General features: G+C 56.8%; 1 protein-coding gene across 1 annotated transcript in view; it reads left to right on the top strand.

Moving 5' to 3' along the window:
• TNRC6A (trinucleotide repeat containing 6A) overlaps nucleotides 1-10114 on the top strand; it is a 29089-nt gene extending 18975 nt beyond the window's left edge. Inside the window, exons 11-22 of the mRNA XM_015406394.1 lie at nucleotides 361-504; nucleotides 827-955; nucleotides 1047-1121; nucleotides 3098-3269; nucleotides 4329-4460; nucleotides 5543-5704; nucleotides 6050-6190; nucleotides 6479-6586; nucleotides 6736-6969; nucleotides 7183-7256; nucleotides 7573-7712; nucleotides 9569-10114. Of these exons, the coding sequence (XP_015261880.1) occupies nucleotides 361-504; nucleotides 827-955; nucleotides 1047-1121; nucleotides 3098-3269; nucleotides 4329-4460; nucleotides 5543-5704; nucleotides 6050-6190; nucleotides 6479-6586; nucleotides 6736-6969; nucleotides 7183-7256; nucleotides 7573-7712; nucleotides 9569-9962 (1905 nt within the window). The 3' untranslated portion in view covers nucleotides 9963-10114. The remainder of the gene's footprint in view (nucleotides 1-360; nucleotides 505-826; nucleotides 956-1046; nucleotides 1122-3097; nucleotides 3270-4328; nucleotides 4461-5542; nucleotides 5705-6049; nucleotides 6191-6478; nucleotides 6587-6735; nucleotides 6970-7182; nucleotides 7257-7572; nucleotides 7713-9568) is intronic.
• Nucleotides 10115-11757: the final 1643 nt, after the last annotated feature.

Genomic DNA, 11757 nt, shown 5'->3' with positions numbered 1-11757 from the left:
GTGTCTCCCAAGGGCCGGCCCTGCCCCCTCCTCTTCCGGGGGGCTCCTGCCTGTCTCGGCGCAGCCGCCCTCCCCGCAGGTTCCGTGCTGAGAATCGGCAACCTACTAGGCCGTGGGGGGTGGGGAGGACAGAAGTAGAATTTTTGCTCACCAGACTCCGCAGCTTAGAGGGAGCATTGGTCTCAAGGGACGTGGTCAAATCAGGAGAGACTCGGGTCCAAGTCTCTGCTGAGCTCAGCAGCCGACAGCATGGAGAGAGTTGTGGAGATCCGCTCGGCTGCCCGACATTCAGCTGCCCGGCGCTCGGCTGCCCGACGTTCAGCTGCCTGGCACTCAGCTGCCTGCCTTTCTCTCCTGCAGAACGGCAACCCCAGCGCGTTTGGGAGCCCAGCCGCACAGTCCCGGAGTCTGCAGCCTCCGCCGCCTCCGCCCGCACAGCCTCTGAACTCCTCTCAGCCGAACCCACGAGCTCAAGTGCCTCCGCCGCCGTTGCTCTCCCCTCAGGTGGGTGGGGGTGTGTGCGGTGGGGGGGGGATCTTTCTCCTCGGGACTCGGAAAGTTGCCAATCTCCGTCCCGTCAGTGGCCCAAGAGCACGGAGGTGGGTGTCTCCCAAGGGCCGGGCCGGCCCCCTGCTCTTCCGGGGGGCTGCTGCCTCTCTCGGCGCAGCCGCCCTTCCCACAAGTTCGGTGCTGAGAATCAGCAATGTACTGCCCAAGTGCCACCTGCTGTGGAGGTTATTGAGAATCAAAGCTGTTGGAGCCCCCCCTCCCTTGCTCCCAAAGGGCAGGGGGGGGAGTGTCCGACCTGTCCCGCTCTTCACTGTAGGTCCCCGTCAATCTGCTGAAGTACGCACCAAACAACGGGGGGCTGAGCCCGCTCTTTGGCCCACAGCAGGTAGCCATGTTGAACCAACTCTCCCAGTTGAACCAGCTTTCCCAGATCTCCCAGTTACAAGTAAGTGGAGCGGCTTTGTTGTCCCCCCCCCCGTTGCTCCCTCCCCCGGTTGCTCCCGCCCCCGGTTGCTCCCACTGCTGCTCTCTTTCAGCGCCTGCTTGCCCAGCAGAGGAAGGTCCAGACGCAGAGGAACATGTCTGCTGGAGGCCGTCAGCAGGACCAGCAGGTAGGTGCTTCCCCTTTCGAAGTCTGCATTTGAACTTTCAATCCCATCCTTTGGAAGAAAGCTGCGTGGGAAACCCTCCCCCCCTTCCCCAACGGGGCGTTTTTCAAACCTTGGAACCGCTGGCTGGGGCTGCCCTTAGCAGAACACACAAAGGTTCCTTCGAAACTGTTCCAAGAAATGGCTGTCTGCCCCGAGGGCCTCGTCTGAAAGGTGGAGAAGGTCCTGTCTGTGTGTGTCCTGTCTCCCCCCCCCCAGTGTTCCCTCTAAGCTGAGTTAGTGTGAGCTAGCCCACAGTTTTTTGGCCTCCAGCTCACACATTTTTGTCTTAGCTCAGGAAGGGACGGCTCCAGAGCAAACTAATTTATGCCGCAGCCAAATGGCTCCCTGACGACTTTTAATGCCAGGCGCTCACAAGGTAGAATTTTTGCTCACAAGAAAGAATCCACAGCTTCGAGGGAGCAGTGATGGAACACGGAAACGTGTGTGAAAGCGAGCGCGTGCCAGCACGTTTGGTGTGCTTATGCCTTTCTTTGTTAAGAGTGTTGTATGTGCCAGTGCCCTGGGGGGCAAGCCAGGGGATGAGAACGGGAAACGGCAACTACTTTTCAGTGTGAGGCTGTGACCAACAAAGTCCCTTGGCTTGCAGCCGGCCGTTATTCAGTCCACAAAACCAAACAAGAACCCACGGTAAGTAGGAAAACCAACATACAACAAGTACCGTGCAAAGATGATTAGAACATACCATAAGTAATTTTATATTTTTTTGAAAAATATTTTTACAATCATTTCTCCATATATAATTGTGACGTCCTCCTTATTAGGCTGAGGAAGTATTTATTTCAGAGCTGGTATACTTGAATGAAAGAGGATTTATTGAAATAAAGCATAAATAAGAGGGTAGTACAATGTAACTAGTAATGTGTAAATACTGAACAATTGCTTTGGTATCCCACACAATCTTCTCCCTCTCTGTCAGGGATCTTTGCATGTAACTTTGTAACACTTGTTTATCTCAATGCCATATATGTTCACTGTTTCACTCCAGTCTGTTATGACACTCAGACTTTCCTTTAACTTTACTTTACTTAAACTTTACTTTACTTTTTCCTATACATTCAGCTTTCAGCTCTCTTTCTCTTTCTCACTGAACAACCGCAGCTGTCCACTCCTAACTGCTTCAACACAGAACTAACTAACTTCATCAACTGTCAACCTGTAACTGAAACTCTTGACTGACTCACATACTCATCCAACCAGATTTACTTCCAAAACCCCTCCCCCTCTCTGTCAACCACCAATCATACCATACTTGCCTCTCTCAACCAGTCTAGTCTATCTAACACAGCCATGCAACCAAACTTTTAAAGAGACACACACACACAGAAACCAGGAATCGTTACAATAATAAATCATCTTAATTAAAAATATCAAAAATCATGTCCAAGAATCTCAAAAGCTGTTGTACAACCTTTATTATATATGTAGAAATTATTGTAAAAATATTGTCCAAAAAAATATAAAATTATTTATGGTATGTTCTAATCATCCGTGCACGGTACTTGTTGTATGTTGGTTATTCAGTCCACAGCAGTGTGGCCGTGTAGGAAAGAGCCCAAGAGTCCAGGAGCACCTGAAAGATAAGCCAAACTTGTGGCAGGGTGTGAGCTTTCGGGAGCCCCTCATTTGGTTCTTCTTTCATTCAGGCGCTCCTTGGCTCTTTCTCTTTTCTAGTGCTACAGACAGACTCACACAGCCACCCATCTTGACCTGTCTCCCATCGTATGGAGTCTGTCTCTGTGTGTGTGTACACACTGGCTTCTGACTTCTCCCAGAGTGGGGGTGGGGTCGGTGGGCTCATTCCTCAAAACGTGGGCTGCAGGCTCAAGCTGCCGGGCTCAGCTAGGGCAGCGCTTCAGACAGGACAGGCCCGCCGAAGCCGCTGCCCTCACTCCCGCCTCTCTCCGGGCGCCCTGCAGAGTCGCTCCATGGGCCTGCCGCAGCCCTGCCCGCTGGACCCCAGCCTCCTCCTCCTCAAGCAGCAGCAGCAGCAGCAGCAGCTCCAGTCGCCTGCCTTGAAGTCCTTCCTGGAGAGCGAGCTGCAGAAAGGGCCGGCGCAGAGCAGCAGTCCCTTCGGCAACTTCCCCCTCGGTAGGTCTGGGCTCAGGAACGGCCCCCGAGGACCCGGCAAGACGGCTCCACGCTGCTGCTGGGCGGGCTGGTCCGGAAGGCACCCGCCACCACCTGGCCCTGGCTCACTTGCTGTTCCGGCGGCACTGGCGCTTCTCCAGGGCCCTTGGGCCAGCTCAGATCTTGCGGGCCATGGTTTGGACCTCCAGACAGACGGCCCCAGGCACCAGGGCAAGGGGGTGGGATTAGGGCTACACACTCACACACGGTCTGACAGGAAGTGGTTAGGTGTGCAGACTCTAATCTGGGAGAACCGGGTTTGATTCCCCACGCCTCCACAGGCAGCGGCTGGATGACCTTGGGCAAGTCACAGTTCTGACAAGAGCTGTCCTTGAAAGAGCAGTTCTCTCAGAGCTCTCTCAGCCCCACCCGCCTCCCAGGGTGTCTGTTGTGGGGAGGGGAAGGGAAAGGCGTTTGTAAGCCGCTCTGAGACTCTTTGAGTGAAGGGCGGGGTATAAATCCAATCTCTTCTTCGGGCCTCTTCCCCCGAGCCAGTTGCTCTGCGCTCTGGACCAGTCTGGGCCGCGCCTCCTGTGGCTCTCCTCAGCTGGCAGGTGGGAAGGAAGCCCCGTCAGAGAGGCTGATGGCCCAGTCGCTCCCCTAGCCTCTGCGTGCCTGAGACACCTTGGGCACAGGAAGGGTGGCGCCCACGATTGGCACGGCTGCCTAAGCCAGTGAAAGGGGCAGGCAGGCAGGCCCTGACGCTGGCCCTGGCAAGGAAGCTGTCTCATGGGGAGACGCAGTTCTCCCAAAGCGCTGGAAAGCAGAGATTTCTTGTGCAAAGAGGAGTCTTTGCACCGTCCTTTGAGCCTGCATGCCACAGGGCCTTCCCCGCGTTGCCCTTCTCAGCTGGGAGCCCCAAGGGCAGCTTTCTGCACCGGAGAGTCTTGCTCCCAGCGGAAGTCCAAGGAGCAGGGGCCTGCGTCCTCAGGAGGGCTTGGACCTCAGTGGGAGGAATCGGGAGCTGAGAGAAGACCCTTCCCTGGTTCATCTCCTCCTCCTCCTCCTCCTCTGTTGCAGGACTGAACTCCAACTTGAATGTAAACGTGGACATGGGCGGTATCAAAGAGCCACAGTCCCGGCTGAGGAAATGGACGACGGTGGATAGTGTGGGGGCGAACGCCTCGCTGGATCAAAACGTCAGCAAAAATGGTAGGCGGCCCCATCGGTGGCACCTCAAGCGGAGGTCCACAAAGAGAGTGGAACTTGGTGTTTCCTCTCCAAAAACAAGACTGGTGGGGACCTGCCGTGCGGGTGTCTGAGGTGGCGTGGGTTTAGATCCCCGGCGACGGAAACGTGGCTTGTTTTGAATGCTTTGCTCCGAAATTAAGGCTCCTTGAACAACTCCAGTGTCTTTGTGAAGCATTTGTGTCTCTTGCAAAGAGCAAGACGTGTGGATGCCTCGCAAGGGAGTGGCTACAAATGGTTGCAGGCGGGGCGGGGGGTGACTGAGGATCATGGGGGGATGAAATGCCAACGTTCAGACTTCTTGCAGACACTGCCTGCCCGGTGCCAAGTGTATCCATAAAGGCTGGAAAGCATACATAAGAACGTAAGATGAGCCCTGCTGGATCAGAGCAGTGGCCCACCTGGTCCAGCCTCCTGTCTCACCTAGTGGCCAGCCAGTTCCTCCGGAGGGCCAAAAGACGGGGGACAGAGGCCGAGGCCTTCCCTGATGTCGTCTCCTAGCTCTCTGGGATTCAGAGGTTCAGTGCCTCTGAATGTGGAGGTCCCCCATAGTCACTGGGTTAGTAGCCATTGATAGACTTATCCTCCATGAATCTATCTGATCCCCTTTTAAAGTTTATTTCCTGTGGCCATCACCAGTTTGAGAGCCAGTTTGGTGTAGTGGTTAAGTGCACGGACTTTAATCTGGGAGAACCGGGTTTCATTCCCCATTCCTCCACTTGCACCTGCTGATGTGACCTTGGGTCAGTCACAAGCTCTGGCAAAGCTGTCCTTGAAAAAGAGCAGTTTCTGTCAGAGTTCTCTTAGCCTCACCCACCTCACAGGGTGTCTGTTGTGGGGAGGGGGAGGGAAAGGAGTTTGTAAGCCGCTCTGAGACTCCCAAGTGAAGGGCGGGGTATAAATCCAATCTCCTCCTCCCCCTCCTCCACCACATCCTCTGGCAGCAGGTTCCACATTCCAGTCACTCTCTGCGTAAAGTGGTGTTTCCTTTTCTCCCTCCGGGGCCTCCTGCCCGTCCGCTTCACGGGGTGCCCTCTCCTCCCCAGGTGCTATTTCGAGCGGCTTCAGGCTGGAGGAAGCCCCCTTCGTCCCCTACGACTTCATGAACAGCAGCAGTTCTCCGGCCAGTCCTCCGGGCTCCATCGGGGACGGCTGGCCACGTGCCAAATCGCCGCCCAACGGCTCCAGCAGTGTCAATTGGCCCCCGGGTAAGCTGCTTCCGGGGGTGGGGGGACGCTTGAGGCCCCAGGAGCAATGGGAGAGTGGGGCGGAGGGGGCTGGAGGTGCCTTGCAGGGGACGAGGCGTCAGGGGCCCGGCCAGCAGCCAGGGAGGGTCAGAAGGGATTGCCGCTGCTTGGCCAATCCTAATACCGGTGGCGGCACTTGAGCCACCGCAGCTCCTTCATATTGCTATAGTGTGGTTTTAATGAATCGTTTTAAAAGTTTTCTGATATTTGATTGCTGTTACGTTTTATGGCGCAAGCCGCCCTGGGCCTGCTTAGGCCAGGTACAAATCTGAAGTTGGTAATGACAATGGTGATTGGTGATTCCAGAGTTCCGCCCCGGAGAGCCCTGGAAAGGGTACCCAAACATCGACCCCGAAACCGACCCCTACATCACCCCCGGCAGCGTCACCAACAATCTGTCCATCAACACTGTGCGGGAGGCGGACCACCTCAGGGACAGGAGCACCGGTAGGCGGGGGGGCGGGCGGCCAGCTCCACATCGGGAGGCCCCACCCTCCCTTCCTGAACCGGAGGCCGGAGTCACGGAGGCGAGGCCAGCCGGATCCTTGGCGCGGTGGGCAGGGTGCCTCAGCACTTGGCGCAGCAGGGGCTCCGTTCTGACTTGGGGGGGGGTGTCAGGCAGAGCCGGCGGGGTGCCTTCCGGGGGAGAGGAGTGTGCTCCCCCCGTGCTGAGGCGTGGTGCACCGCCCGAGTGCCTGGTGTCACGCAGGGCCCTGCCCGCCTTTTCCCCGGCAGGGTCATCCTCATCTCTGAACACCGCGCTGCCTTCGACTAGTGCCTGGTCATCCGTTCGTGCCTCCAACTACAATGTTTCCCTCAGTAGTACAGCACAAAGCACTTCAGGTGGGAGCCGGGCCCTCCGTGGGGGGGGTTGGGCTCCCTTTCCTCCATCCTCCAAGAGCTCCCCTTGCCAGCTGCCCCCGTTTTCCCGCCCGCGCTCACCCCCCACCGTCTTGTGTTTTGCTTTCCCCCCCCCCCGCCCCCCCCCCCAGCCAGAAACAGTGACTCCAAATCCACGTGGTCTCCCGCTTCCATGACCAACACCTCTCTGGCCCATGAGCTGTGGAAGGTCCCTCTGCCCACCAAGGGCATCCCGGCCCCGTCGCGCCCGCCCCCGGGGCTGACCGGCCACAAGCTGCCTCTCTCCGCCTGGGACAGCGGCAACTCCCTGCGGCTGGGGGGCGGCGGGGGCGGCTGGAGCAGCTCCGAGGCCAGATACACCCCAGGTAAGAGCCTCCCCCTCCCGTCGCTTCCTTGGGCGCGGGCCTTCTGCCCACCGAGGGATCCGGACCCTCGCCCGGCCTCTGCACGAGAGAGCTCCGGGGCGATCTCCGGCGAGGCAGCTCCCCCAGAGGGTGGGCAGGATCCGGCCCCGTGGGCTCTGGGGTGTGGGCGGCTTGTGCAGCAGAGCGCAACCCGCCTGTCTCGGTCTCCCGTAGGCTCCCACTGGGCGGAGAGCGGCTCTGGGAGAGGGAGCACCTGCTCGCTCATCTTGAAGAACCTCACGCCGCAGGTGAGTGAGGGGGGCGTTGTCCTCCCGGGGGGGTGGGCTTGTGGCAATGCTCCCTCTGAGATGTGGGGGTCTTCTGAGCAAAAATTCTACTTTGTGAGCTCCCGGCATTAAAGTTGCGAGCGAGCAATTCGGCTGCTGCGTACGTTAGCTTGCTCTGGAGCCACATCCTTCCTGGGCTGAGACAAAAATGCCGGAGGCTAAAAAAAAAATGGTGAGCTGGCTCGCAGTAACTCAGCTTACAGGGAACACTAGTTGGGGGGGGGGCAACCTTGAAAGCGGTGCGTGTGTGTGCCCTCTCCCCCCCCCCCCCCCCCAGATTGACGGCTCCACCCTGCGGACGCTGTGCATGCAACACGGCCCCCTGGTCACTTTCCACCTCAGCCTCCCGCACGGCAACGCCCTGGTCCGCTACAGTTCAAAAGAAGAGGTGGTGAAGGCACAGAAGTCTCTTCACATGTGAGTGCTCCACGGGGGGGGGGGGGGGGGGCTGTCTTCTGGCCAGGGGGATAGAAGCCGTCAGCAAAGCTGTGAAATCGGATGCTAGTCAAGGCAGAAGCCTGTAAGTTTTAAGACAAGGGTGTCAAACATGTGGCCCGGGGGCCAGATGAGGCCCCCGGGCCGGATGAGGATCCCGGAGGGACTTCCACCAGACCCACAGTGGAACTGGCCGTCTCCTGCTTCCAGTTCTGCTCCATCAGGCTCGCAGTGGAACTGGCCATCTCCTGCTTCCAGTTCTGCTGCTGCATCATAGCTTGCTTCGCCAGACTCTCTTCATCACTCAGCCATTTCACGTTTTAACCTGGGTCCTAGACTCAGAACTCTGAGCATGATATTGCTGTGGTGAATGTCAATAAATCAAAAGGAGGTTTGCAGCTTACAGAGCTGATGTTTTAGGCATGTTTTTATTTTAAGTAAAAAAAAAACCCCAACCCTTTGTGTTTGTGTGTCCTTTATAAAGTTTATCTCTCCGCTTCCCGGCATGACCTTTCATGACACGCATGGGCCGGCCCAGCAAAGTCTCATTTGTGTCAGATCCGGCCCTCCTAACAAATGAGTTCGATGCCCCTGCTTTAAGATAAACAGCACTGGCCAGGGGAGTCACCTCCGGAGGGAGCCGGGGTCCAGAGCAATGTTCCCTCTAAGCTGTGAAGTCTTGTAAGCAAAAATTCTACTTCGGAGCTACCGGCATTAAAAGTTGTGAGCAGGTGATTCGTGCTACTGCATGAATTAGTTTGCTCCGGAGCCATCCTCCCTGAGCCAAGACAAAAATGTGTGAGCCAGAGGCTATAAAACTGTGAGCTAGCTCACACTAACTCAGCTTAGAGGGACCATTGGTCCAGAGCCACTCTGAGCAAATGTCAAAGAGGGATTCCAAAAAGTCACCTGTCCCGTCCCCGTTCCCCAGCGGGCCTCCGAGGTGAACCGATGGAGAGGTTTGGTCTGTCAGTCTTCGGCCTCCCCCACTGGGAAGAAGCGAGCGCTGGGTCGGGTTAAAAGGCCCAAGGGCCAAGCTGTAGAGAGTTCAGGGTGCCGCAGCAGGACTGGGCCTAGGAGGGGGGGGGGGGGAAGAGACGGTGTAGAGAGCCCCTTCAGGCAGCCAGTCTCGGCTGGCCTCAGAGCTGTTCTCTGGCCACTGCAAGACTGCTGGGTGGCCGCACAGCCATGGGACACAGCCAGCCTTCCTCCTTCACAGACCCACCACCCCAAATCTGGGACTCCTTTCCCCCTGAGAGCCAGTTTGGCATAGTGATTAGGAGCGCGGACTCTGATCTGGGAGAACCGGGTTTGAGTCCCCACTCCTCCACATGCAGCTGCTGGTGTGACCTTGGGTCAGTCACGAGTTCTCTTGGAGCTGTTGTTGAAAAAGAGCCGTTTCTGTCAGAGCTCTCTCAGCCCCACCTCCCTCACAGGGTGTCTGTTGTGGGGAGAGGAATGGGAAAGGAGTTTGTAAGCCGCTCTGAGACTACTTTGAGTAGTGAATCCAATCTCTTCTTTTTCTGCCACTGAGTGTACTCTAATCTGGGAGAACTGAGCTTGATTCCCCACTCCTCCACATGCAGCCAGCTGGGTGATCTTGGGTCAGTCACAAGTTCTCTCAGCGGTTCTCTCAGGAGCAGTTCTCAGAGTTCTCTCAGCCCCACCTACCTCACAGGGTGTCTGTTGTGGGGAGGGGGAGGGAAAAGGAGTTTGTAGGCCGCTCTAAAACTCTTTCGGGTAGTGATGGGCGGGGTATTAATCCAATCTCCTCCTCCTTCTCTTCCTCATCTTCCTGCCACCTTCTGAACCCCCCCCCCTCCATTCTGTCCGTGCAGGTGTGTCTTGGGGAACACTACAATCCTCGCCGAGCTTGCCAGTGAAGAGGAGATCAGCCGCTTCTTTGCACAAGGCCAGTCCCTGACCCCCTCCCCCACCTGGCAGTCCCTAGGCAGCGGCCAGAGCCGGCTGGGGTCCGTGGAGGGCTCCCACGCCTTCCCCACCCGCAGCGACCTGAGTAATCACTGGAACGGTGCTGGGCTGCAGGGGGGCGGCGGGGAGCTCCCGGGGACGTCCCTCTGGGGGAGCCCCGGCTATTCCACCAGCCTGTGGGGCTCGCTGGGGGGCGGCGACAGCCAGGGGCTCAACAGCCCCTCCCCGTTCAACGCATTCCTCTCCGTCGACCCCCTGGGGGGCAGCCCCGGTCACCCCCTGTCCTCCTTCAGCGAATGAAATGGGGGGGCGCCGAAGCCGCCGGGAGGGACACAGCACTACATCTGGACTCCCCCCTCCCTCCCCACCCCCCACCTGCACCCCGGGTGGGGGCAGGAGGGGGGGTCACCTGTGGAAGCCGTTACTTTTGTGCACATCCCCCCCACACACACCTGTTACCCCCCCCCCCCCCGCAACGTGCCAGTTTGAATACTTGAATCATGCAGGCCAAGTCTATAAAATGTGAAAAAAAAGTGACGGAGGGGAATCTTCCAGCCAGCGCTGTGGGTAGTTTCACGGGGGGCCTCCCGGGAGTCAGCTCGCCTTGCGCGCGTCTGTCTGTCCGTCTGTCTGTTGCCGTCGTGTGGGTTTTTTTCCTTTGCATCGGTTCGTTTCGTGCGGATCGCGTGGGCACCGGAGCCTCGGTTGCCCTGCGTGGGGCCGGCCGGCCGGCCTGTTTGCCTCCTGCCTGGCGGGGGTGGCCGTTGACATGCAGCATTTCCTGGCGGGGCCGGGGGGGGCGTTCCACGGTGCCTTGTTGCGTCCCCCCCCCACCAGCCACAATCAAGCACCTGACCTAGGAGGAGGAGGAGGGAGGGCAAGTCCTGGGGCCGGGCAAGTCGGGCAGAACGGCACAGGCGACAAACGAATACATACAGTGCGCGGCTGAGGCTGGCAGCCTGGCTTGGGGGCCCGGCCGGGTTCTGCACTTTCCGTAGGCTTCTGGGTTTTTCTTTTATATTTTTGTGGGGGGGGGGGAAGGGCTCCTGTGTTGGGGGGCGCCGCCTTGTTTACAGAAATTGTGTGTTGTTGTTGTTGTTGTTTTTGAGAAACAAATGTTTACTCTTCCATCCTTTTAAGAAAAAAAAATATTTTTTAAAAAACACACCACCCGACAAAAGCAGGGCTGTTCCAGACGCTTCTCGCGCTCTCTCTCTCTGGGAACCCCGAGCAGTTTTTGGCCACGTGGCACGCGTGCGCGTGTGCGCCTCCTCTCCCCGACTGGCTCACAAAGGGCGCGTGGCTCTCAGGAAAACCAAGGCCCTCAGTCCGGCGACTCCTGTAGCTCCTTCTAGGGAAAATCACGTTTTAGCACTGATCTTAAATAACTTGCTCGGTCAAACTTTTCTTCTGCCAAAAATTGCTTCAAATTGCTGGACTCAACCTGCTTTCCAATGCTGGGGGTGGGGGTTGGGGGCGGCTTAGCCTCTGAATTTCTTGATTCCCCCCCCCTCCCAACCCCGCTCTCATGAGTTTGTTCAGTGTTTAACCTTAAAAGCCGAACCGAGTAACTATGCAGACTGTAACCAAGGTCCTGGGCTTACAGAACCTTTGTTGTATAAAATTTTAAATGTTTAAGAAAGTTCTTGCAACTACTTTTCTTGTGGAAGTGTTAAAATCATCATTCCCCCCCCCCTTTGCCACAAATGGTATTATATTACTTGTTGCTTGTTTAGCTGGGAAGATAAAAGAAAAGACTAAACAAGGATAAAAAGTTTTTTTTAACTGTGCTGAAAGACTCATTTCATGGCCTTGATTCTTAGCTGTTGTGTCCGAAGATGCTGAAGAAGTCAGTGGCTTTTTAACTGTTTACAAGCAGGGGTGATTGTAAAATGTACAGTCGGGTTTGTGTTTGGAATTATGAAGTTTCTCCAGCTATTAATAAATCATGAAACTCTGGGCTGCTTACCATAGAACTGTTGTGTGTATGTGTGTGTGGGTTATTTTTTGTCGTGGCAGAAGTCCCCATGTAAAATCCAACACAATAACGAGGACAGAGAGTGATGAAAAGGTAGCATTCGCTTCCAGTGGATGT

Source organism: Gekko japonicus, unplaced genomic scaffold (genome assembly GCF_001447785.1).
Source record: "Gekko japonicus isolate JY-2015 unplaced genomic scaffold, Gekko_japonicus_V1.1 scaffold2968, whole genome shotgun sequence".
NCBI classification, from domain to species: Eukaryota; Metazoa; Chordata; class Lepidosauria; order Squamata; family Gekkonidae; genus Gekko; species Gekko japonicus.
Note: the sequence above shows the minus strand (reverse complement) of the source record. Positions and strands in the feature narration are given on the sequence as shown.